Raw genomic sequence first — 26593 nt, forward strand, 5'->3', positions numbered from 1 at the left:
GGTCATTAAAATTTCAGCCTAAGTAAAATAAGAACATTTCTGAATCCCAAAGACAACAAACCAGTGATCTGCCAGGGACAATGCAGTAACTCATTACCCTTCTGTGTCCAGCCCTTAGTACAGCAAAGCATCAGAGATAAGCCAACATTTAACTATTTTGTCTCTCTGCAATGTCTTCAGCAGTGCCTGAAGTAGGCCTGAAAATCACAGGATTATCAATGCACCAATTCCTAAAGTGCTCTATAATTCATTCCAAACTCAAATTCAAGCCCACATCTCTGCTCTGAGGTTTTGTTTTTCCCTTTTTTCTTTTCAGTGGACACCTTAAACCAAAGGCATAACTGTTCAAAACATCACATGTATGCCAGAAATTGGCAGGAAGTGAACAGATTTCATACGTGCATCTCCTGAAGCACAGGGGTCAGCATTTCCTCATGGGGTGAGGCTATTCTGTTTGCAAACCCCCAAAGCCTTGGTCTGAACAACAGTTGGAGTAAAGGTCCCGGAAGGGCTGATTCTGTGATTCTATAAGGAGCAGGACAGGAGCCAGAGTCACACTATGGGACTGTGTTAAGAATCAAAGTTATGCAGTTTTCATTTCACCTTCTTATGTGGTGCTGTAATACATCTTGTACCGTTCATTATCACTGTTACTTGATCATAAATTATAATGTACAAGAAGTACAGCCCCAGTAATTTCAGTCATACAGTTTCCATTACACGGTTTCTTTAAGGAAACTCCTCAGAACATTTCCATGAAGGATTTGTTCCTGTAAATGAGCAGTTAGTGCCATACGACTTGTTCTTTGAAGGGAACACACCACTTAGTCACACAGGATAAAGGAGATACAATCCTCAGGCATTATCTGATGGAAGCCTCAATGCCAACATAACACCCTTTAAAAATTAAAGAGTTTTACTCAAGTGCTGAAGGATGGAGATGTGAACCACAACTGCAGGGCACAGTATGAATATTGGCTTTATAACCATTGTTGGATGTATTGAATGAAATTAAACATTGCAGAAAGAGAGCAACACACTTCATTCTTCCAGTTGGGGCCGCGGTTACCTCCCCCCTCTTTCCCTCTTTGCTCTATTGGCACCTTCCCCATCCCCACGGTGTCACTGCCCAGCAGATGTGAGATGGAAGTCCACCTGGTACCTCATCCCAAAGTGGAGCTTATTTCAGTGGCTCCTCCATCGCTCCTTTTACTGAGAACACCCTTATCTATCCGGGTGAATAAAAAGCCACTCACCAAACTCATGGTGGAGAGGGGTGATGGGACACGGTGTAGTGGGGAAGTACTGCTGGCAAGTGGACTGAATGACCTTGGAGGTCTTTCCCATCCGTGGTGATGCTGTGAAACTCACTGCTATGTGGACAGGGGGCTCTGCTGCCCTCCAGATGCACTGTGCGATGCTCCGGGAAGTTGAAAAATCAAGCATTTGAGAAATTACTGCAAGAACGGCATTTTCATGCCTGTTTGCTTCGGAGGAGGCTCTGATTTTGCTAATTGCCTCAAGGAGGGATTCAATTTACTGTTTGCTGCAAACTGTGTTCTAATTTAGCTTATCCTTGTGGGCAGGCAGCTGCATTGGATTATGGCAATATTTGGGGCTCATTGAGCCATTCTCCTGCAATTCTCCCTGCCCTTTTTCGGGACATGATTGCTGCCTTGCACCTGGGCATGCTGGTCATTGGCATAACCACATCAGCAAACCAGCCAGTGGGGCGGGGAGGGCACCACCCCCCTCTGCTCTGCCCCCAGGCCCCTCGCAGCACTGCACCCTGCAGCCCCCAGCACAGAGACACGGGGTGCTCAGCAGGACAGACAGCGTGGGCTGCTGGCCCCAGCTGGGTGATGCTGCTGAATCTGCCTGGAGAGGAGCAGCAGCTGCCCAGCCATTGTGGGGTGGGTTCAGCTCACGAGTGAATGCTGGATGGGACAACCAACTGAGGTGCTGACAAACATACTCAAAACTTTTTGCTAAGAGATTCCAGATTAGACCGTGCTTTCAGTAGCTGCTGAACTGTTTTTTGCATCTCGTTAATGATGGTATAGTTATGGCTTCATACACCACATGCAGGCACTTTCCAGATGAGCCATGCAGTGACTTGATTACAGTGGGTCGTTAGGAACGGGGTCTTCTGGCCATGAGTCTGCACCTGAGGGCTCCTTTGTTGCCCGAAGGCTGAGATGTGCTGCATCTCAGGTCACATCACCTCTGCTCCTGCTGTCCCACAGCTCTCAGACACATGAAAGCTGCCAAGTTTTCTTCACATCCTTATGAAAGCCATACAATGAAAGACAAACTTTTTCAAACAAAGATTTTCCAAGCAGGAAACGTTCAAGCTCTGTCCCTGAGAGCTTTCTTTCACATTTACTATTCCGTATTACAGCAGGATCCTGTGATTCTGCTTTCAGCTCTTTCCAGCCCTACCCAGAACGTTTCCTAAACCCACACCACGAGCTCTTTTTAAAGACACGCATTTGATTTTGCTCCTTCCAAGTGGTGGATTTTGCTGCTTGAGAACATCAGCTATCGTCATCATCCTCTTTCCCTCGCTAAGCTACAAAACCCAAACTAAGCTGCAGAGGATACAAAAAGGAAAGCACCGTATCAGAAGGATGTGCTTTTACAAATCCCTCCCCATGCTTGTTCATTCCCAGTAATTCTCTCATGGCCACGAATCCAACAAACTCCCAGCACAAAATATTCCTTCCCCTTGAGTTCTGAGCTCACAAAAGCACGCAGAGATGCTCACCAAGGAAACTCAAAGGGAAGAATCACACCTGCGCCAACTGGAGGTGGGAACTGAAGACCTCATGCCCAACTCCTGTTTTCAGTTTAACCAGACCATCACACAATGCAGGGAGCTCCTGCCATGGCTCACTGGGAGATGCACCAACACACACACAGCCAGGGGCAGTCCTCTGTGCTGCCCAGGAGGGATGGCAATTTTCTTAATCCTAATGAGCTTTGTTATGACTTGAAATAGACCAAGCAGCCTGATATGAACGCACCAAGACCAGGACGGTGAATACATGCACTTTTTCAGGACCGAGCTTTTGCAACTACAATCCAAATACCCGGAGATATGGCCTATGTAATTAATGGGAGAAGTTTCCCATCCTTACTTTGCACTCTGGGGCTGTGTATGCATTGAGGGCCCTATGAATTCCAGGCAGCAGCTGCAGGTTTTCCAGTGCAGCCCATGGCTGCTTCTGAGGCAGAGACTGCTCCTCCCAGACCAAGGACTCGGTGGCTCTGGCAGAATCCACAGTGGCTGAAGTTCTTAAACTCCATATATTCTACTCTTTATCTGCTTTTCCTCATGAGATCTTTCTACCCTTTCATGGCGATGGGAGGAAGGACATTTCTACTACGGATCACTTAGGCAGCTTTAAGAAATACTCTGGCAACACCTCGAGGATGTCAGCTTTGCTAAAGCAGAGTGGGCTCCAATGGGCAGAAGACCCCATCTCAATCTCAGCAGAGCAGAAGATAAGGATTTTCTAAACTGCCTGGACTCACCTAAGGAAAACAAGTGCCAGGCTGCACTTCACTAAGTATTCAGGTGAAATGCTTTTTGCAAGACAAAACCAAATAATTCTAGTTGTAACCTCCATCAGGTGAGATAATTTCCACATCTGTTCAACTTTCTGTCTTTGTTAACAATGCTCCAAGGAAAAATTTAAGTTTAAAGCTTGGGACACGTTATTTTCTCCTGATAAGTGACAGTCTGAAATTACAGAAGCAGAAATAACGGGAAATGCAATGAAGAAAGGATCAGGTAAATCACAGTAATCACAGTGATCACAGTGACAGGCAGCAGAGAGCTCAATAAAATATTACACTGTTTACTCAGGGTACAGACTACCAAAACTCCTTGCAATGCTGCAGTGATGGTAATGAGTAACAAAATAATTAGCAGCTCAGTTGTGCCAGGGCAGCCGCTGCCTTTAGTTGTAATAACGGGGCTGCATTTGGACAAGGGTGGCAGAGCTGTAGGAATGGCCATCAGACACACATGCTTAAAGGGAACCAAGCCCTTGGAAGTGTTCTCAGCCAGGTTTGGGCTGTGGGTGCTGCTGCGTGGGGTCAGAGGTTGAACTGCACGGCCCTTGTGGGTCCCTTCCAGACTGGGGCACTCTGCAATCCAGTCACAAAACAGCTTTCCAGGCAGCTTTTATTCTCATCATCCGCTTCAGATGTCCTTATGCAAAGCCATGGATCTGCCCACTATTTGCTGTAAAGCTGCTAAACCCCAGAGGACACCCACCGAGGAGAGCTGCCACAGCCACCTTTGATACATTCTCGTTCTGAATTTGCCTTCTTTCCAAAACCCCCTTTTTAAAGCTTTCTTTCAGAAGGGTTCATCACTCTTTTGACACCTGGAGTGCCGCACAGCTCTGCCAGCTGGCTGCATTTGTTATCTCGTGTTTGTGGGGTGGGAGCTCACCGGGTCGAAGCTTTGGGCAGCACTAAGAGAGGCTTCATTCTTTCCTCATCCTTGCCCCATTCCCCCCTTACTTTCCCTCCTTCCATTCTGCTTGTGGCACTGCGTCACACTGCAAGGACCTGCTGAAAGTCACCTCGGGCTCTTCTGCAGGACTCTCACAGGTCACAAAAAAGCTCATTCAGCTTAATTCAAATGTATCAGAACTAATATACTTTGGACCAGAGAGCAAATGATTACTTTGTGTTGATTACCCTTTGCTTGCAGATTTCAGAAGATGGAAATTTCAGGCTCATAATGGAAATTCAGCTGCAGCCGTGACCATAAAGCAGCTCCAGCATGTGGAATTACGAGTTGCAGACCGGCAGAGCCCCGTTCTATTTCAGATGAAATATTCCAGACTTACATCCCAGTAAATGAGATCACCTGCTAGTGCAAACACTTGCCATGATTTAAGGCTTTTAAAGAGGGCAGAAAGCCATACACAGACATCTTACAGAGAATGAGGCCCTGCAGCTATCGGTGTGGAAGCAATCCAATGAATGGATGAGGAGGACAAGCCCTAAAGGGAGCATCCTGCACTTCTTGGTGCCATCAGCCCTGCAAGGGGACATGGGACCTCGGCTCCACGTGGGGCCAGCTCTCCCATCCCACTCTCCCAGCCCCTCTGCTCTGTGTGCTGGGCAGGGACGAGCCATGAACAGTGGTTGGCAGTCATGAGTTAATCTTATACCAAGAGCTGACATCCTGCTCGAGTGCTGGCAATTTCAAAGAGTAACGTGTTGTCAGTTATAGCTGGAGAGTGGTTGCTATGTGAGTTTAGAAGTCTTTTGCATATTTATTTTGTCCCACTTTAAATAAATTTGGGTAAGATTTATCTCGTTAACTCCAAACGCAAGTCCCTCTTGGCCCGACTGAAGAAACAAATTAGACTTTGCAAACATTGCAAAGACTAAATCAATACATTAATATTTAGGGGACATTAAAGAGGTTTATTAAGCAGAAAAAAAGGCCTTGAGTATTACTTTGGAAATATTACACACTCATAAATTTAAAATATAGGTTGTGGTTTCCAACCAAATCTGTAAATGGCACTCAGGGAGACAGCTGAGACATCTGCACGCCCGGTGTGCGCAGTGGGCATGGTGGGCAATACCCACAGGTGGCATAAGGTGCCAGGAGCAGCGCCTGGCTGGGGCTCACCTTGCATCTCCCACCCACCTGAGCCCTCCTGGTGGCTGCACTGTGGCCCACGCATTGCCTCCCCCAAAGGTCAGCTCTGTGCACAGGCAGAGTAGCTAAATAATTAATACGTAAGGATGAGAAGTATTTCATTTTTTGACTTCAATTCGGCAAACAGCTGAGATTGACATCAGCCCTGCATGTGGCAGGGGGGCTGGAGATTCGTGATCCTTGAGGTGGCTTCCAACCCTGGCCGTTCTGTGATTCTGTGATCCGCAGCTCACGGCTCTGCAGATCAAGCACCTGGCTCTGATGTAGATTATGCTGATTGCAAACTCCTACCTTCTGAACTTTTAATTTAATTACTTTTTAATTCTCACTTGTATTTAACAAGATCGCTGAAGTAAAGGAAACTGGATTATCTTCCTCCCTTTCATCTGGGTTTCCTTTCTCCGATGTAAATGGGGGCTAAAGACATGTTAGGATTTTTCTTTTATTATCAGTTACCTCAGTTTGTTTTCTTGGTACAAAATACTTTGCCCAAGCACTCAGTAACAGTGACTACAGCTTGACTTAGTGTTTCCTTAGGGCCCTGAGCAGGGGCTGGAGAGGTGGAATTCCCCATCAGGCTCCGCTCTCACCCGTCCCACTGGGCAGGCATGGGACAGCAGCTGCTTCCCTGCAGCCCACAGCCATTGAACACGTCCCAGGACACAGTATTGTATGCACGAGATCTGTGGTTTAATCTGTGAGTGCACAGCATTTGGGGGAACACAGCCAAAGCTGTGCCTGGGGATGCTCCTGTCATGAGCCAGAAAATAGATCAAATCAGAAGGCAAGTAATGGAGGCATGATGAACTTGTTGAACTCTGGGGCCAATGACAAAACAGGAGCTGTGCCCACACTTAGCCAGGTTCTGGCCATTTTGCAGCTTGGACCTCTTTGCCTTTCTGTGTTTTACTAATAGAAATCAGGGCACTTTGGATTGCCCACTAAAATGCATTGGTTCTCTGAAACACTTGGATGCATGGGATTGGAAATTGTCAGCCCAAGGAGCAGAGCAAAGGATATTCAAAATGAAACCTACTGCATCTGTGCACGTAAAGATCTAACGGAACAAAAAGAGAGAGAGAGACTGAGTTGGATGGACACAGCTTTTGAAGTGGGGGTTTCACAGCAAACAATTTTATAGTCTGCAGTTTAACCTATTTGAGAGCTTATGATCAGACCTAAGTATCGTCCATTCAATTTACGACCCCTGGCTCCTCCACTGCTGTTGTTTTCAGCAGGAAAAGGTCTTCTTTCAGTGTTATTCGATGGAACGCAGTCTGTAGGGCAGGGGAGTGATAAAGGGCTGTGCTGCTGCCTTTACATTTTCCTTCGCTCGTTCTATTTCATCTGCTGCTCCCGAGCTGCTGCCGATCACTCATTCACAGCACAGATGGGAACCCAGCCCTTTGATGGAATGATTCCACTTTGGCTGAAGATCTGCTTTGCCCTTCATTTATTTTTCCCCAATAGCAGAAGTCACTTCTAATCTTGCAATACAAACTCATGAACGGTATTAAAAGGAAACATAAAACCACCTCCACGAAATGTTATGATGTCATCCCCGTGAACCCTATGCTGCAAGAAAGCACGCGCAAGCTGCAGTGCCAATTAGCTGATGTTCCCTTTACAGCCTGTTACTTTCAGGCAGCTCTGTCTCCATTCTCTCAGGATGCATAAATCCTCCACCTGTGCCCTCCAAGCCTTGCACATGGCGGTGAGGCATGGGCATAGAGCAGCAAGAGGGGAAGGGCTCGAGCTGGGCAGCCCCGTGCTCAGCCTGTGAATGACCCACAGAGAGATCCTTCCCATGTGTGCCAGGTGTGCACAGCAAGACCCTCCCTGCACAGCTGATAACTGTTCATACTGTTTGGTACCTCAAAATAGGAGCTAAGATAGAAAAAAGTAGCCCAAATGACCACAGAAAACAAATAATCTTGGAGAAATGCAGTATATATACAACCAAAACAATAACTGATGCTGTTGCTGCTTCTTCCCTTCAGCCTCCCAGCCCAGCTGTGTGCCAATGCCCCCCAGCCCCCAGGAGCAGCGCACACACAGCTCTGCACACTCAGAAGTCTCTGGGGAGCTCTGTGGGGACCACACAGCGATGGCTTTCTGGTGGCACTGAGATTTTTCATGCACCAAATGCCCTCAGAGCCAACAAAGTCCAGCCGACACACACAGCACCCCGCTCCGGAGGTCCGGCGGTTAAGAGCAATTAGTTAGAGAAGCATTAGGTACCCATCATTTGTGTGTGTGCCATATGGATTAATAGAGATTGCCATTTCAATTCCTCTGTTTTATATTCATTGCTTTATCACTCATAAAAATGCAAAAGAAAATGTTAATGATGATTACACCAAAGACTAATAAATTAAAGCCTTAGGTTATACTTTGCATTTCTGAAGATATAAATGCAATCGCTTAATAATTATGCATATTTTAACTATTGAGTTATTATTTCTCTATATTCCTGCAGTTAGCCTAATTAATTTTAAGCTCCTGTTTATATGTTTTATAAATGCAATTAATTTCCAACTATTTTCTTAGCCCCTCGTGCGAGGGCATTAACTATCATGCAGACAATCAGAACGAAGGATTGCTCTCCCCAGAACAACACAATCAATATTACCTCCACGCGTAAAGCTGGCAGCCCAGCTCGAAACAGAAAACCATCTCGTGAAAATAAATGGACTTTTCTAATTAACGACAGGCAGTCCTTCCATGAGGAAGCTGTGGTGTGGATGAGACGAAAGCTACGGTTTGGTACAGCAAGATCAGCCTCCCTTTGTCTTTACTTCTTCAGTTTGGTGTTTGTTACTGAACTGTGCTGCTTTTACAGCCCGCCCCCAATGCCAACTTGCAATTAGCTTAAACACATACCTTGCACAGTTAGGTGCACCTGCATCGTTCTGGGAGTGTGCTGGGTTTGCACAGAACAGGTGTAGGGACCGTCATCTGTCACGTCCACGTCCTGGATCTGCAGGCTGTACTCTCTCCTGTTTGCTGTCGCGATGGAAACTCGAGGGTCCACCGACCATTTGTCACTGCCAGCAAAAATAATGCTCGAGCGGTTCAGCCACGCGCCTTTGGAAGCTCCATCTTCCAAGTAACACCTGGGGGGAAAAGGGAAACCGTAGGTGTGAAAACTCAGACTTCCTGAATACCATTAGCCTGCTATCGATTTTTAGATTGCAAACAGCTGCACTGTCTTAGAGTTGAACCTCAAAACATACGGGGCATTCATTGATTCACAAACCGATGTAAAACCATGAGCACATGAAAACAGAGCATAGTTCCATGAAATCTATTTAGAACTTTAGTGGCGTGGTACTGGCACAAGTAGGTGTGATTTGTTTACAGTGCCTTACCTGGGGTTTTGTGCAATAATCACTCATAAGAATAGTTACCACCAAGGCTGCTTTTCAGGGCAAAGTCCCTCTGATCAGGGCCAGCGATACCAGCGCCCTACAACCACATGCACCCCAGACAGATTCCTCTTTTTCTAAATTATAGCTGATGAATATTCCTCCATAAGGACTTTTTTTCCCAGCGAGTGAAAAGTGCAGCCAGAGACAGAAAATACACCTGCCTGAGGAGTGAGGCAGCACTCCTGCCCAATACACCGGGGTCTGAACACAGCACTGGCACAGGTACAGCCAGCTGCCCAAAAGCAATCAGCTGGAAAACATAGAGAACGAGGTGTGCTGGGAAAACTCATCTGCAGTCTGCTCTACCATCTCCAGAATCAAAAACCAGTTGGAGTATTAAAGGTCAGTATTAATTGAAAATCTTTTCTATAGATACGCAAGCAAGAAAATCCACCAACCCAACAAGCTGGGTGTAACGGCAGCATAACCTTCCACCAAGGCAATTAGGCACTGCTGTTATCAGTATTTTGTGCTCCGCGTTAGAAAATGTTTGTAATTTTCTCCAAAATAGATCATACCTCCATATCATCTCACATCGCTCACCTGCACACCTGGGTGAGCAGAAATGCTCTTTCAGTGATGCCCCTGAATGTCACTGACCAGTCCCAAGGGCAGCGCCGCAATCTGGCAGCTCCTTTGGCTCTGTGCAGGAAGGAGCCACTGAAGAACTGTGGCAGCAGGTCCCAGCACCTGAGTTCAACCACTGAGCCCAAGGATGCAGGAAGGAAAGCTCACACCTGGGCGTAGGGCTGAGGTGTGCTGCTGCGAGCTGTGGCAGTGCAGTGATATGGAGCCCAACAGTTTTGGGCTCTTCTGTTTGAAATTAGGGATCTCAGGGACAGGTGGGAGAGCAGGGGACAAGAAGGGCACTGATGGCTATTCCTCAGCCCCATGCACGTTGTGGCTGTTGCTTATCCACTGCTTGGACAGAGTCACTATCATAGAATCACAGAATTACTGAGGTTGGAGAAGCCCTCTCAAAACCCTGACCCCACTCCAGTGCTCCCCCCATGCCCTCTGCCCACATCCCTCCATGCCACATCCCCGTGGTTCTGGAACACCCCAGGGACGGTGATCCCCACCCCCTGGAAAGCCTGTGTTGGTGCTGAGTGCTCTTAGGGACGAGAAATTTCTCCTAATATCCAGCCTGAGATCCTGGCATACAACCTATGTTCCGTGTGGCAGCAACAAGGGATCAGTGAAAATCTTCTAAACTAGAGATGCGTTCCTGACCTTCAGCCAGAAGGATGACTTCTGTGAGCAGCAACTGAAATCCTGAAGGAGCAGCAGGTGAGAAACCAAACACAACAATGCGAAGAAAACTGGGGAACACCAGCACAGCATGGCTGTATGATGTTCAAAGATGCTTCACACAGGAAGGAAAACACACACAAGAACAGTTCCTGGCCACGGAAACGTTGGTCTTAAGAAGAGGACAGGAGAGAGGAGATGAGACCTGAGCAGAAGAGAACAGCGACAGCTCAGGTAGGGAACACAAGGCTGGGAGGAGCGGCTCAAATCCTAGATGAGATCTGCTCCCCATTTTCCATACAGGTGACATCAAACATACAGAAAAGGCAGAGCAGAAAAGGGAGACGACAGCAGAGAGAGCTGGAATGGTCTGAGAGTGAAAAGCCACAAATCCAGCAGCGTGGGGGGTTTGGTGGAGGAGAAAAAGAGAAAGCAGTACTTTGTGGCTGGAAAATAATAACTGTATTATCTGTACTTAAGGAAATGAGGAAAGCGAATCAGGCAAATTTTAGGCTAACCACTGGGAGCACAATAGAACTTAAGGCTTTAAAATGACTTTAAAAGTTTAAGGAACATAATTCAAAGTGCAATAGACTAATGGGACATTTTTATTTGATAAAGAGATTTTTCACATGAAGGAAATCCAACAGAAGGAGATAATGCGGTAAATCTCTTTGATAAAGCATTTAAATAGTGCAACTATGGAAACTGTTAGGTAGGGGAAAATGGTGATTTAGTAGAGTATGCATATGGCAGCATTGTTTAATGGGAAAAGTGACATTCACATTAGAAATAAGAAACCAGAAGCGTCGGGCTGAAATTCTTCACAAATGATCGCAAAAATAACTATTCAGTCATTTAATTAAGGGTCTCATCGTGGAATCTGAATAGACAGGCAGCTCAGATGGAAGCCGTGTGTGATGTGTAAGACATGAATGGGGGTGGCAGAGGGAAGCGTCCCTCTGAGGGCGGAGGGCTCCACGGAAGGCTGTGAATCCCAGCAGGGATCTGAGGGATCTGGATGTGCTCAGAGTGCCAGGAGCTGCTTTGTGCCAAACGGATCACAGTGAGCAGCAGGCCAGGGGAAGCTGGGGAGCTCGGGTGCTCCGTGGAACCTCTGCATTGTGTTTCTGCAGCAACTGGGAGCATCACTTCTACATCAGTGCTCCTGGAGGGGCGGCTCCACGTTGCTGCCTCGCTGGTGCACATACACACAGCCACAAATGTGCTGAATGTGTGATCCCCCCCCCACAGAGGGCAGCCCCCCCAGCTGTGGGAGCAACGTGCCCTGCCTTGAAAGGCTGCAGGCATTGATGGTTGCGGTGCTGATGGAGATGGCAGTGGGATTCCTCCCTGGTCCAACAGCCTTCTAAAACAACTGAGGAGCATCGTCCGTTAACGCCTGTGCTCCTGCAGGGAACAGGTGTCACAGATAGACGCAAACACCTGCTAAAGCTCTGTGTAGCACTAATTAACAAGAAGAACACCGCACACAATTGCTGTGTGAAACGTGAAAGCCAAGCAACAGACAGAGCTGATTTTCAGCTGTTGAGGAACATTTTCACATTTGAAGAAAAATTCCCTCAAAGGAATCTCTACAAATGCATTGAGCAGGTCAGGTGTGTAAGCACACTGGGTCCAACCAGAGATGGGATTCAAATGGTGTAATTTGGGAACGGGGTCTTCCTCATACAATCCTTCAGTGCCCAAAGCAACCCCTTCTCTATGTCAGAACCCACTCGAATTCCCTCGCTGTGCAAGAAGTGATTTGAACACGTTGCAGAATGTGGCTGAAACCATTTGCAGAGGATAGCCTTTACATTACATAGCCTGGTACACGCACCGTGTGTGAAGAATGAAGCGTGTACTGACTCCATGGAAGAAGCAATCCAGTGATACACCTCAGAAATGGTTTCTAATGCAACCAACTGCGCCTCTTTCTGTGCACCGCTCACTTCTTTCTCAAATGCACGCACAACTCTGGAGCAGCTGGTAGGCAGCATGGCTGCACATCCCCACGCACAGAGCAGGCACTGCTGCAGAGCTTCTGCCCTGCATGCACAGCCTACAGCCAGAGCCGCCAAGATGAGCGTTACGAAATGGCGACTGGGTTTGCATTGTGGAATGTTTGCCCTTGGGAGCCTTTCAGAGAAGTGCGAGTGCTCACAATCACAGAGTGGCCCATGTTGGAAGGGACCCCAAGGATCACAAAGATCCAACCCCCCCCCACATGCAGGGCCACCAACCTCCACATTTCATAGCAGCCCAAGCTGCCCAGGGCCCCATCCAACCTGGCCTTGAACACCTCCAGGGATGGATGGGACATCCACAGCCTCTCTGAGCAGCTGTTCCAGCACCTCAACACTCTCATAGCAAAGAACTTCCCCCTGACATCCAACCTCAATCTTCCCTCCTTCAAATTAAAACCTTGTCCTGCTGTTATCTCCCCTTTCAAAGAGTTCAAAGAGCACTCAGCAAACCAGAGAACGCCATGATGAGTGTGAGCAGAGCTTGCTTTCACATGCAGCTGCCCCACAGCTGTGCCACACTGCCCAGCACCCTCCTGCCCCTTCCTCTGTGCTCAGCACTCCGCAGTGCCACTCATCAATCCGTGCACAGCACCGACACTATTCCTGCAAGTTAATATGAGAGGCATAGCACAACTAAGGAAAATGCCACAATCCTTAAGCAAAGGAGCTCTTTGCTCTTTTTGCCTTTGCGTTGCTTGGAGAAGGATTGATTAATTTATAGCTGCACTCAGAAGATATTTCTCCTATTTTTATACTTAGAAGATTGGATAAAACCTACTCATTTTCTAACTGATGATTGTAATCAGGAGTTCTCTACTCAGGAAGCACAAGAACTAGATTTTAATGCTAGCTGTCACATGGATGAAAGTATTTTACTACTTTAGTATTTTTCTAATCATTATTAATGGGGCCGATCTTCTGTAATTTGTAAGTATGGAGAAGCACACTCTCGCCCCGATTGCACAAGGTTTTTCATCCTATGTTGTGATGCCTCCCCCTTCCCCAGCTCTCAAGCCACGTTTCCCAGTAATTAACGCCCAGAGCCATTCATCTCCACGCACACAGCTCTTCCTGATGCTCCACTGGGACTGCACACAAACCCCCATCTCGGTGTGCTGGACACCGGCTTGTTTCCAGCAGTCTCAAATACACGCTTTGAGGGCTGCATCTGGATAGCACTTGTCAGTACTTAAAAATTACAAAACAATCTTCATTAAATTAAGACCGAAAGCTACCATTATCCTCAGCTCTTGTGCAATTACTGACTTGACCTGAATTGCAAAGCTGCGGGGATAAGTGCATTAAATACCGGCTCATACATCTGGAGCTGAATTCAACCCATGCAGCCCTTTCAGATGTCAGCACATCACCACGTCAGTGTGTCACCACGTCACCCCCCACCCCCAGTGTCCCCACGCAGGGCTCTCCCCAAACCCTCAGCCCCAGGGCCTGGGCAGCAGAAGGATCAGTGCAGAGACAGTGCTGGGGGCACCGCAGAGATGCTCCTTCACAGAGTCCAGCCCCCATCAGTGAGGAACACTCAGGATCACAACAGGCCCCACGTTGGTGTAGGCTGCCTCTCTGAAACCCGCAGCCCTGCTGTGAACACTTCTATGCCAATCACCAGAAGCCCTGGAATCCAGCCTGTTCCCTGAAGACCAAGAAGAATTTGGCTTGAAGAGCCTTCATGGCTGGGTGTAGGCAGAGCTGTGGGTGCTGAAAGACCGGAGCTAAACCTCCTCCTGGAGCATCCTGCAGTGTGTGAGCTGCCCTGTGGCAGGGCAGGGGGGCACAGGCTGGGAGTGCACTGACTGATGCATCTCCCGTGAAACTGGTTTAGGACTGGGCTATAGATGCTTTGGATTCAAGGAAAACCTTTGCAAAAAGCAGCATTGTCAGAATTCCTCTGCTTTAAAAAGAGATTGGCTTTGAACTGAGCAACACAGAGGAAGGGAGTGGGTCAGGGTTCAGCTCAGGAGCACAGCAGAAGGTGAGATTGGTGCAGCTAAGCTGCAGACCTAGGAATGGCACAGAGACGTGCCGAGAGCTTCTGCAGAGCCTCCATCCATGAGCTGCTGAGCGGCTGCTCTGAGTTCTCCATGGGCTGCTCTGAGGAACATCTCAACATCTGCCTGATGGAGTAACTCCCGAACAGACAGCTCAGGTGGACTGAGTTGGGCTCAGTGAACCTTATGGATTCCTTCCAACTCGGGATATTCTATAATTCCGTTATTACAGGCTCTCTTTTCCCAGTTCAGTTGTGATTAGACCTCCCCATGTCTCCTACAGCTTTGCAGTTCTTACGGAGCAGTCTCAGACCCACGCAGGTCTGCTCTGCTGTCCCCAGGTCTTTGTCGTGTTCATATAAGAGTTTAACAACAAGAAATACCAATAGCATTTTAGTCACAGAATCATAGAATCCTGAGAGCTGGAAGGGACTTTTAAATCTAAATCCTAGCAAGATTAATATTTTTTTCCCCCCAAAACAACATTCAATCCTTAGGAAATATGCAGAGGTGAACACAGCCTGCAGAGGGAGCCTGCTGTGCCACAGATGGGCAAAGATACAAAGAGATGAGCAGGAAATGTTGGGGGACTGGCAGTCAGGAGCCGTGCAGGGCAGGAGCTGTGCAGGGCAGGAGCTCAGAAGTGCTGGGGTTGACATCCCACCTCAGAGCCCTGTCTTGCAGCAGCAGAGCAGACCCAGTGGCAGCAAACAGCATCCCGTTGTACGGGCAGTGCCTCAGAGTTACCTGTGAAAGTGCTTTCTGCTTAACAACACCAGCAGCACTCAGCTGGGGTGCACTCGACTGCTTTGTATGAGTGCTCCTTCCTGCACAGCTCACTCTGCGTGCTGAGCTGCCTGCCCCCTGTTGACTTGCAGCAAGCAGAAAAATCCATTGCAAATGTATGTGCTACGTGTCTGCAGCAGCACTGGATGAGCCAGGAATAAAGCAAAGTTGATCTAACGGATGGAGACTTCAGCTTCTCTCTACAACCAGCAGCTCCCAACAAACATTTATGAACTTTGCAGCATTTTACTTCAAGACCCTGCAGACATGCAAGCACTGCTTTGGTTACCCATGCTGCTCAGGCTTGACCCCCTCTGCCAGGCCACCATATCGCCACCACATCACCATGTCCCACATCCCCACATCCCCACATAACCATAGAATGGGGTTGGAAAGGACCTCAGGGAGCACCAAGCTCCTGCCAACCACCAGATGAAGTCCTGGCTCAGGCTGCCCAGAGCCCCATCCCACCCGACCCTGATCTCCTGCAGGGATGGGGCACCCACACCTCTCTGGGCAGCCTGCTCAGCACCACACCACTCTCAGGGCAGGGGCGGATCAGCCTCCACATGTGAACACTTTGATGGAAAACCAGTAGAGGATCAGTCCTGCACAGCGCGGTGTGACTTTTTAACTAGAAGTGGTTTGCGTTGTTTTTTTTTTTTTCTTGTGAAAATATTTTAATTCTACTTTCAAAATATTTTCCCCAACACGGCTCAGAACGTTTGCATTAATTTAAGCAGACGCTGTTCTAATTCTGCACTCATCTCTATCTGCATCATGGAAGTGATCTTAGGACAAAAAAGGGCGGTTAATTAATTATTAATTAAACGGCTAATGAAGGATTAATTAAAGGATTAAATGAAATCCCTTCGGACTGTAGGACTCGAAGGGTGAGCTCGAGATGGCAGCAATGTGCTCGGCAGTGCCACCAGGGCTGCACTCAGCCCACACCGCCGTTGGGCGCCGCGGTTCCTTGGCCCATCCCCGCACACAGCCGGCAGGCGGAGCGCAGGGAGTTGAGCAAAGCCTCTCCTTCTGCCCCAGCCCTCATTGCCCGATGGGTTCAGCACAAAGCTGCAGGGAGCAGCACGCCTTGCACACACCCTGCCCTGCCCGCAGCACGACGCGCTGCCGCTAACAGCCCCGGCTCAGCGGTGTGATTTGGTACTCCCAGCACTGCCCACTGCTGCCATCTCCGCTATGGGACAAAGGAAAAACAACTTCTGTAAACGACACAGAAGAGTTCTACCATGCGGAACAGTCAGCAAACCATTCGCTGCATGGCTTTGTCTTCAGTATTTTGTGCTGCTCCTTATGGGAAAGGAGTGTCAGAAGCGGGGAGCCCCGCTGTTGGTGTGGGAGCAGCGGATGCCTCTGTGGTGACCCCTGGATCTGTGGCACACTGCTCTTTGCAGGAGAAATTTCTCCTACAGAGAACATGGTGCTGTGAAATGGATAACACCACAGGACTGCTGCCCTGCCAGCTGATCTCTGAATGTCCAGCTTTTACATTCCACATCTTTCTCTCGGATAAGCGATGTTTCACTTTAAACTTCATAAAAACCAACATTCTCACTGAGTGAAAGCAAGCTGGGTTTTAGGGTTTTCTTATAATAACATCTACTGTACAGATAAATAGGACACACGAGACAGGAGGTAATTGTGTACCGTGTTGTGTCCCTCATCAGATCAGTGCTGGCCCAGGGCTCCTTCCAGCAGCCTTGCAGAATGGGTCTCTCCAGGGTGGTTTAAGTAAAATAATAGAGTTAATGACAGAAGCAAAGCTACCTGGAGAGGTTCAATTCATCTCGGAGTGCTTCGTGCCATTATCTTAAAAACATACAGTGTAGTAATCACTTGAAGTAGTGATAACACATAATTGTATGCTTCTCATAAATTACAGGTGAATGGGAGTTTCAGCTAATGAGTGCCAAATAGCGGCTCAGGAACTGCAGTGATTACAGAAGATGTGGTGATGAATGCATTTATTATTGGGGTATTGCAAATCTTTTTATAGCAGAGACAGAAGTTGGGAAACAAGTAGCCAGCACAGCTTGCATGCATGGCCTCACTGCTGTCACACTGGCACTGCAGAGCTGCTCATAGCACACAAGAGCAAAGCAAACGCTCACATCCCATCCCTGGGCACGCACATGTTTTGTGTGCTGTGTGCAGAAAATGTGTCCTCAGCACAGCACTGACTCTGGACACCGGCGCCTGTGGGGATGCAGCACTCACAGACACCTCCTGCATTGCTGGCGAAGGGCAATGAGCAGAAGAGGCCATTCCACCACTTCCACTTCAGTAGAAGTACCTGAGAAGTTATTTCCATCCCACCGCAAAAGGAAACTAAAATTTAAAATCTCAAAGGCTTCCATAAAATAGAATTTTCCACCCAAAATAGTAACCGAGTAATTCACGTGACTGCTATCAGGGCCGGTACACGGTTCCATCTGTGCTTCCCTCTAGGAACATGTAGTGAGCTGATGTACTGCTGTTTGGAGCCTTAGTAATAAATAAAAACCAGGGAAATCCAATTGTGCTGCAACCCCGCTTTGTGGTGGAGCTCTCAGGAGGGGAGGATGAGCTCTGAGCTCAGAGGGAGGTGAGGCTGGTGAGGCTCATGCATTGCAGTGCCCCAGAGAACCCCAAGCTCAGGTGGGCTCAAGTGTGTTTGAATTCTCATCTCTTACAAGATATATCCCATATCCAAGTCTTCCCTATCATTCACATTTAAAATTCAAACAAATCATTTGTCTTCTACGATAATGGATAAGATTCAGAAAAGTGTTTGCTTTTAGCACAGCAAATTATAGCAAAAAAAGGCTTTGAAATCGCTGGAAGAAAATAAATCTGGACAAATTCTGTTTTCACCTAGTGCTTGGCCTTGTAGCTTTTATGGAAGTAAAAAGCCACACGGCTAATCTGAAACTCTGTTTTCCTGTCTTTAACTTAGTGGCCATACTGCGGCCATGATGTGGCGATGGATTGCAAACACAGCAGCCTTTTTTCTATGCTCCTTGTTGACCTCAGCATGGACAAGACCTCACCCCAACCTATGACAGCACGGACAACTGTCCGTGACCAGTTGCTCAGCATGGATTCTGCAGAGCTCGGAAGCAAGCCATGCACTGCGCACAGCGATGCATGCAATGCCTGCCTGATGCCTGCCTGATGTCCCTGCACAGAATCAGGCCCTTAGGCTGACACCTATTGTGCAACACAGCCATGGCTCGGGTCAGGCAGTGATCTTACAAGTCATGAAAGGTCATGGAAATTAAATGCACTCATTTGGGATGCTAAAAAAGGCATTTCTCGCTACAGGTCTTCTTTTCTGGAGAAATAAATAACTGACTAGAGTACACAGAAGAAGGATGAACAAACTCTCCCCAAAGCCATCCAGTGATCCAGTGAGCACCTACATGCAAATGTTTGTGTAAGTCCTGAGAAATCCTTTGTGTCATTTGAATCTGTTCTGAGATGACTGCAGCTTGCACGAGGGCTCCCAGGCAAAGTTTGATGCAACCTGACAACATTTGCATAACCTTTGTGTAGGAATGAAACGTTCCTGCGTAGTTTCCTTTAGCACATTACCCATAAACAGGCTTTTAAGTAATAACTAGTGGGAATTCCTTTTTTCTTTTCACTTTGTATTTTCCCTTTGAAAAAATATCCAGCCGTCTTATTCATGTTCAAAATATGTTAGCTGATATTTTACTTGTAAAAGAGGCGGAATGACAGAACCACGTTGTTTGAAAGCTAACCATTTCACATCTCCAGTGTCACGGAACAAATAGACTTTTCAAAACTGAATCAATTATTGATAAACTCTGTATGTGGTATATTAAAATGTAGAGTGCATTAACAGGTGAGGTAACACGCTGCAAAGCATACACAGTGCATTAAAAATCACATTTCTATAGAACAGCAGCAAACAAATCTCTGTATGTTTTGACATTAGATGATGCCTTACTGCATGGTTTTGACTCGTAATGGTCAGAGAGCAGCTGTGTTGAAGAACTAGAATTAGAAGTATTACCAACCACACGTGGCACATCCCCGTCCCGCCAGCATAGGTGGCACCAAAAATCACCCAGTGAACAACCAGACCAGTGAATGGAATTTTGCTCTTCTCTACCTCAAGCAATTGGGTTCCACACTGCACAGCACAGAACTGCATAGAGCACTGCATGACCATCCAGTGTACGTAACCAGATCGTTACACACATCCGTGTACACATCACATGATAACTGAATTGCTAACTGCGTTGCTCTATATATGCATTGCTACGTGGTCATCATATAGCAACAATGATCCCTACACCTTTTCAGGAGGCTGCCTAAGTCGAAGTTGAAATCAGTCATGGCCAAGCACAAACACAGCAGGGCAACATGCTGCACGTGGTGGGAAGCACTACTGAACAGCACGAGGAGTCCCACAGAAAGCAGTGCTCTACCTGGCCGTGCCAGCAAAGCAGCCGTGCCAGCTGTGCAGCCAGCTGCTGTGTCCCTGCAGTGGCTGCCCAGCCACCAACCCAATTCTGGTCTCTCTCCCTTGGTCTTCGAGTGTCCCAGAGTGGAAATGGGAACACTTCACTGGAAAGAGCTATGCAGCAGCCCTATCTCGTTTGAAATTCATCCCACACGTGCATCTACACATGTATTTATATATGTTTATTTAAATTAATGGATGAAATATGTTTCGTTCTGTAACTCCCTGAGCCCCACGAGAACCATTGAGCAGGCACAGCCCCTCTCACCCCGAGCAGAGTGGGAACGAGGCATGGCAGTGGGTGACAGCCCCACGGAGCCTGACAGCCTTTCAGCATGAAGAACAGCCATGTGGGTTTTGATTAACTATCTCTGGAAGGAACTGAACTGAATTCAGACTGCTGGGAAAAGAGAAAAAATAAAACAACAACACCCAAACAAGCAGAAAACCTGGCTGTGTCCTGGGCAGAAATAATTGAAAGTCCACGGGGGACCTCACCATGACATTTGTGAAGTCTGACTTCATTAGAAACAGCTACATTGCCACTGATTGCTGATCCACCTTTCCTGCTCCTGCCCAGACAAACACAGCGAATGCTGCTCGCCAGAACGGCTCCAGCCGCCCGCCCACTCCGTGCCATTTTTAGATTCCTGGGCTTCCTTTATCTGCTGGGTTATTAATGCAGCAGCCACGCTCACAGACCATGAAAATGCTCAGAGAGCCGCGGAGCAGTGAGCAGCGCTGCCCTCAGGTGTGCACCAAGTCGCAGCTCTGGCATCACCCACAGAGCAACTCCTCCTCCAGGGGAGCCCTCGGCTGCTCGGCCTCAGCGAGTGCTGGATGGGACCAGAGAGTTCACCCCAATAAAAGCGACCTCCCAAACACATCTTCATATGAGAATGAGGGTCAAAGACCTTTCTCTAGCAACTCATCAAGGAAGCAGGGAAAAAAGGCTGATCCCCACAGGCGGAATCACAGCTGTATGTGGTGCTGCAAGTCCTGCTGCAGGCTGCAAGAGGAACCAGCTGCATGGGCTTAAGAATGTGCTGCAGCAACGGGAGGAACGCGGTCAGCCTGGGGCGGTGAGCTGGGATGGCTGCAGGATGTTGGCTCTACTTCTTCTCAGTATTTTTTAAAACACACATTTGCACCACAAATAGCACGGCTCAGAATGAGGCTATTAATCTTGGAGAGCAACAGATATCTGAGATTAATCGACTTGTCTCTCATAAACACTATCTGCAACTCCGGAATAACACAGGAAAACACTTTCTAAAGAACACGCATAGGCATTACCTCCTTTTTGCCCAGTCATATCCTCAGCATAAGGTGTTAAAGTATTGCTGGTTTGTTGGTTTTTTTTTTCCTTTTTTTTTTTTTTACAACAACTAGGCAAACATCAATAATTTACTCTGATCTATAACACAGGAAAGGTAATTAACAGGAACTTGCTGATCCATTAAGAATGTATGAACAGAGGCTGTCTAGGGGCTGGGCACAGGATGAATCCAAAGCCAGGCCATCCCTGCACCCAGCTCACAGCTCCTGCTGTGCAAAACCCCGAGGTACCTCCATGCAAACCCCATGTTTCCTTGTTTGTTTGTTTGCCTACAAGGAACAGAAAACACCAAGAAATGGATCAAACCCATCTCTGACTGCAATAAATGCTATTTATTTTCATTAACTGTATAAATTTTAGTGACAGTTGATATTTTTCAGATACCAACACCATTATTCCTCTCTCTGCTGTGAGGTAGATGTATCTGCAATATGTTCTACTTTTTGTTGAAGTAATACATCTTACATGAAATCCTACTATCAAAGAGATTGCCGTCTGCAAATGGCAGAGCTTGCTTGACTTCTCCAACCACCACATCAGCAATGCCACTGCCCCAGAGCCTGGCCCCATCACAGCGAGGGCTTTCTAAGCAAACTCATGAAGGAGTGGAAGACACTCCAGATACGAAACTCAGAATATTGACAGAATCATCAAATTTCAGAAGCTGCTGTGTTCTGCCCTTGAGTTGGATGAGGCGCGGGGTGACGGAGAGCTGGCCGTGCTGCTGCAGGAGCTGGCAGGCATGGAGCAGCACTGAAGCCCCCAGGTGACACCCAGGGCCACATCCTGTCGTGTTGATGGGCACCAGCACAGCGACGATGAGCTCAGATACATCGTGGGAGTAACAGTGCTGGGTCTGATCACAGAGACCGCTGCCCATGGCTCTGAGGGATGGAACCACTGCCAAGGGAGCAGGGAAGGGGAACCTCACAGTTTTCAAAAGTAAGCATGCTTGGCCTTTGTTTCTTGTTTCTGTTAATAGAAGACAGAGAATTTACCTACATAATTGCATGTAAATTACAAATTTGCAGACGATTGTAAAAAATAATGACCCAGCTTTCAACTGTTACACATACTCAGCTCCAATTAACTGCAGTGAAACTCCGTGTTTATACCAGGGATGAGTGAGACTTAATTATTTCCAGCATTTTTAATACAAATTCTGTTTGTGTGTACAGAAGCGTGTTTATGGCTATCCGTGTATGGGGGGATAATGGAGGGCTGACTTCGTGCACGGCCACAGATGCCTGATTGCATGTTTATCTATAATGGGCATTTCAGTGGAATGACCCAATAATTTTGCTGGCCAGACTTATTCCAATACTGCATGTTAATTGCTAGAGCGAGCTGAAAATAGATCTTAAAATAGGATGTAGGTGGTTAGCCCCTGGGGAAAGAGGAATGAAGTACGTGGTGTGTGATGCTGCCTATGGTCAGAAAAAGTGAAGCAGCAGTGAAGCTGGAGACAGGTGGGAGCAGGGGGGGAGAGCAGCTTTGCTTACAAAGGGAGCAGCAGCCAAATCATGCCCACTCCCATGCAGTGAGCCCCACACACAGTGCAGGCATAGCCATACCACAAGTGCACTGTTCTGTGGGCACTGAGGCAGCTGCCAACCAAGCTACACACAGCAGTAATGCTCATCACATGGGTATTTTTAACCTAAAATTGTTCTTCACAGGTGAGAACCACAACTGAAGCCCCCGCAGCCCAGGGCAGAAAGCAGCCCTGCAGCCCACCAGAACTCCTTCACTGGTATCCCAAGGTTCCGGCAGTAACCTTGTCATAGTTGTGTTTGCACTTGTCCAGAAATTTCGTTTTTACAGTACTTCAGTCATGTGTCAACATATCAAAAATTTCTGTAATATTTATCCTCCTGTTCTGGATAACCTTGTCAATCTTAATTATAGCTTAGGGTAGGCAAACAAAATTGGCTGCGTGGGTCCAGATGAGCTGTGCCATTGTTCAACGTGCTGCTGTAATACATTCCATACTTTTAATACACCAAAGCATTTTAACTGCTGTTGCACACTGTGCACACAGTCATTTGAGCTCTCAACAACATTTATTTGTTTAGATTCCAACCTATAAAACATGAAATAATGCATTTCCAAGACTCTAGGTGCCCTTGACAAATAATTAAAAAGGCAATTCAACTATTTCTCAAATACCACTGGCACATCAAAAACTTTGCTCTGCATAAAATTGTACAAATGTCAAACTTCCTTACCTAAAATGTCACAAAACTTTATTTCCTCCTGCCGCTGTTCCCACTAAGACAGCAGTCTTGCCTGCCTGCCTCTTAGATTAAAAACCCTTTCAAGCCAAAGGAAGCCATGGATTCTCCCCTCCCAGGGCAGCTGCACTGCACCCTGCCAGACCCATCTCAGCTCACCATGCAGCAGTTCCCACACGGATCCTGCCCTGCTGGCTGCTCACACTGGGCAGCTCTCTGGCCCCAGAGGTGCTGCTGTGGGAAGGCCAGGGGCAGAGCACAGAGTTCTGCAGGGCCAAGCAAGCTCTGCTTGGTGTGGGCATCTGCCTGGGGCAGCCCCACCAACAGCACACAGAAGGCAGGGTAAGCAAATGTCTTCTGAGAAAGAAGACCTGGTTGTTGGAATGTCCTTCCACTCTCACGTGATGCTTCTGGATTCTTCCACAACGTCCAAGGATGACATCAGGACGCATCAAGGCATAGCATGACCCGTGGGTGAAGCCATGTTAGCCATGTCTCACACTGAGACACATTTCCATCGCTTTCTCTTCTCCGTCAGGACCCAAAGATCAGCAGAGGAAAAGGGAAAATAAAGAAAACAAACCACAACCTCTCACACTGCTTTTTCTGTACCATATTATGCTCTCTCATATCCAACCTGTACCCCTTACTGCTATGGGACTGCAACTCTATGAACTCAAAGCAAATATTCCTAGCAAGCGCAACAATCTCAGTCATCCTTCATCAGCAGCAGTGAATGACCAGTGACAGGGAAAGATGCAAATAACACAAGAGTTAGAAGCTCTCTCCATTGCATCCACTGCAGCCATTTATCAGAACAAACAAACACACAAGAATGGAGTGGAGCAGCGTAGAGTGGAGCAGAACAGAGAAGCGCAGAACAGATCCAAAAGGAGAGAATTTAAACAAACCAGAGAAGCCATTTCCAAACGTACAGCAGCGTTTTATAGTGCTTAACTGCTCCCTGCATTTTAGCTGCTTTCCTTTGTGACATTTAATCCATAATTATTCCTCAAATTGCGCTGCGCAGTGCTGCTCAGGAGCACTCCGAGGATCCTCCCGTAACCTGCATTGACAAGAGCAGCTGTGGGGCTGAGGGCAGTGCCCACATCCCTGCACTCCTGCGTCAACAGCATCCAGCCCACGAAGAAAGGCAGGATGCATACATTGCCCTTACTTCAAGGCTCGATTCCTAAGGGAAGGGTTTTATATAAATCATGTTTTCATAGCGTAGACTGAAAAGCGTGGCTAGAGCACTTTCATCCAATTTCTGTAAAGTGTCTTGAATGAGCAAGAAGTACCTAGCCCTGAATATAGACTTCTGAGAGAAATTAGGAAAAAAAATGATGTCTTAGTTATAGCTTCCCTAAGGCTGCTTCAAGTGGAGAAATATGGACTTACTTAGCAAATTATCACAGTTGAATTTTACATATACTGTGATACTAGCAGTTATTAATGGCTTGCTCAGAGGCCAGGCTATTCCTCCCCTTCTAAATTCAAAGATGTGATAGAACAAAAAAAAAAAAAAAAAAAAGCACATTTCATCAACGGTTAACCTTTTCCCATATGGATAAAAAAAATGAATGAATCATTGTGCATGTGGATTCTTAGCTTCCGTCATGAAGGCCTTGCTTAAAATAAATGAGCAAAAAAAGGCATCACCGAAGTCAGAAATGGAGTTCCAACCTCAGCGGGACCCTGCTGTGTCCCTGCGGCTGCTACTGGCTGCACTGCCACTCTCAGTGGAAGAAATGCATGTATACATTTATTGCTTTGACCAAAGTTTGGCTTAAGGACCAAACCTCACATTCTACTGAAAGCGTCAAAACATTTTCAAGGAACAGAAGTGGTAAAATATTCCAGTTCCAAAGGAAAGTATGTTGGTGCCACCGTGCTTATGGATGGCAAGCCAGAGCTTAGGGGAACAGAAATTCACAAGATATTGACTACAATTTGCCAAGAAACCAGGATCAAGAGGTTCCAAAGGCATTTAAGAGCTTAGAGGTTCACAAAGCTGTGAAATTCATGGGGAATTTGCATTGGTATCAACTCAGTTTTTTTATTGCTGGCTTTTTCCCTCTGGCATGTACAAAGACTGTTTTCGAAAGCAGAGTCTTTAAATTAGAAATGGCTTTAAAAATGCTGCTAAGATTCAAGAAAGATCCCCGAAAGATTCATTCTGAAACTATTTCATACATGATAATTATGAAACGTGGTAATTATGAAACGAGCTCGGTCTCACTGCTGTATTTCATTCGGGTGGCTAATTGCAGCAGCTTGGCCAGCACACTGCTGGTGAAGGTAACGCCTGCTGTGCCCTGGCCATGGGCAGACCCCATGGGTTGCTGTGCCTTCCAGCCAGGAGCATTGGAAGACCTCATGCTCCCAAGCAAAGAGGCAGCAGCCATCAGCGTTACCCCTGAGCTCATTCCCTTCCCTGTTTCCTCCTGCATGTGTTACCAGACAGCCAATATCCCGAGAGTACGTACAGAGGAAGATTGAACTGAGGGCAATACATCTCAAAGCACTGGCCAAAGGTGGAGAAGGGCTTTCTCCATCTTTGCAAGCAAGAGAAGAGGCAGCACCGTGGTATGGCAGTGCTCTCACACTGGGCTCTCATCACCTCCATCCTGGAGGGACACGGATGAGCCGCCAGGGACGGAGCACAGTGGGGATGGGACTGCCTGGAGCTTGTTTGCTCCCCCATTGAGCAATACTCCATCAGCCCTCAGGCTGGCAGCGCTGGCTTCACAACACAGAGCTGCTCTGCTCTGCCTCGTGCAGTATTGATTCTCAGAACAAGCTCTGTAAACATCAATATTTTTGTGCTGCAAGTTGACAAAACACAGCACAGTGAAATGCGCCCCGCTGGCTGCACATGCCCGGTCAGAACGGAGAGCAATGGGGCATGTTTAATGGGAAAGGATGGGGACAGTTGGGAAGGGTGTGGAAAGGAGAACAGGACAAGGAGGGGGGATCAAGTGCCAGAGGGGAAAGGCAAGCAGAGAGCTGCAGCACGGGGAGGGGGCACGGGGGGCAGCAGGGCTGAAGAGATCAAGATATTTCTGGTTTGGTGATGGTTTTCACTAGCTCCTGCCTGAGCACGTGCACTGATAGCTATGAAGAACATCTCTGTTCTTGCATAATTGAGGCACACTACAAAATGCAGGGCCGCTCATCCTGGGCCCCATCCCCACTGCCAACCCCACTTCTTGCCCAGCGCTCACTTCATTGTTTATGAGCTACACATGGAGTGCCTTAACAGCTCCTACACAAAAACACAACAGCCTTCAGGCTGAGCTGCACAAAGCTCAATTTTAGAAGAA

The 26593-nt window shown here is 47.5% G+C and overlaps 1 protein-coding gene across 1 annotated transcript in view; it reads right to left on the bottom strand.

The window, feature by feature from the left end:
* Window positions 1–26593, bottom strand: part of NEGR1 (neuronal growth regulator 1) — a gene marked incomplete at its 5' end in the record, with an annotated part of 171890 nt that overhangs the window by 82317 nt on the left and 62980 nt on the right. Inside the window, one exon of the mRNA XM_042820070.1 lies at window positions 8579–8811. Within this exon, the coding sequence (XP_042676004.1) occupies window positions 8579–8811 (233 nt within the window). The remainder of the gene's footprint in view (window positions 1–8578; window positions 8812–26593) is intronic.

Source organism: Centrocercus urophasianus, unplaced genomic scaffold (genome assembly GCF_019232065.1).
Source record: "Centrocercus urophasianus isolate 14NV4802_14NV808 unplaced genomic scaffold, USGS_Curo_1.0 seq_18, whole genome shotgun sequence".
In the NCBI taxonomy this organism is placed as follows: domain Eukaryota; kingdom Metazoa; phylum Chordata; class Aves; order Galliformes; family Phasianidae; genus Centrocercus; species Centrocercus urophasianus.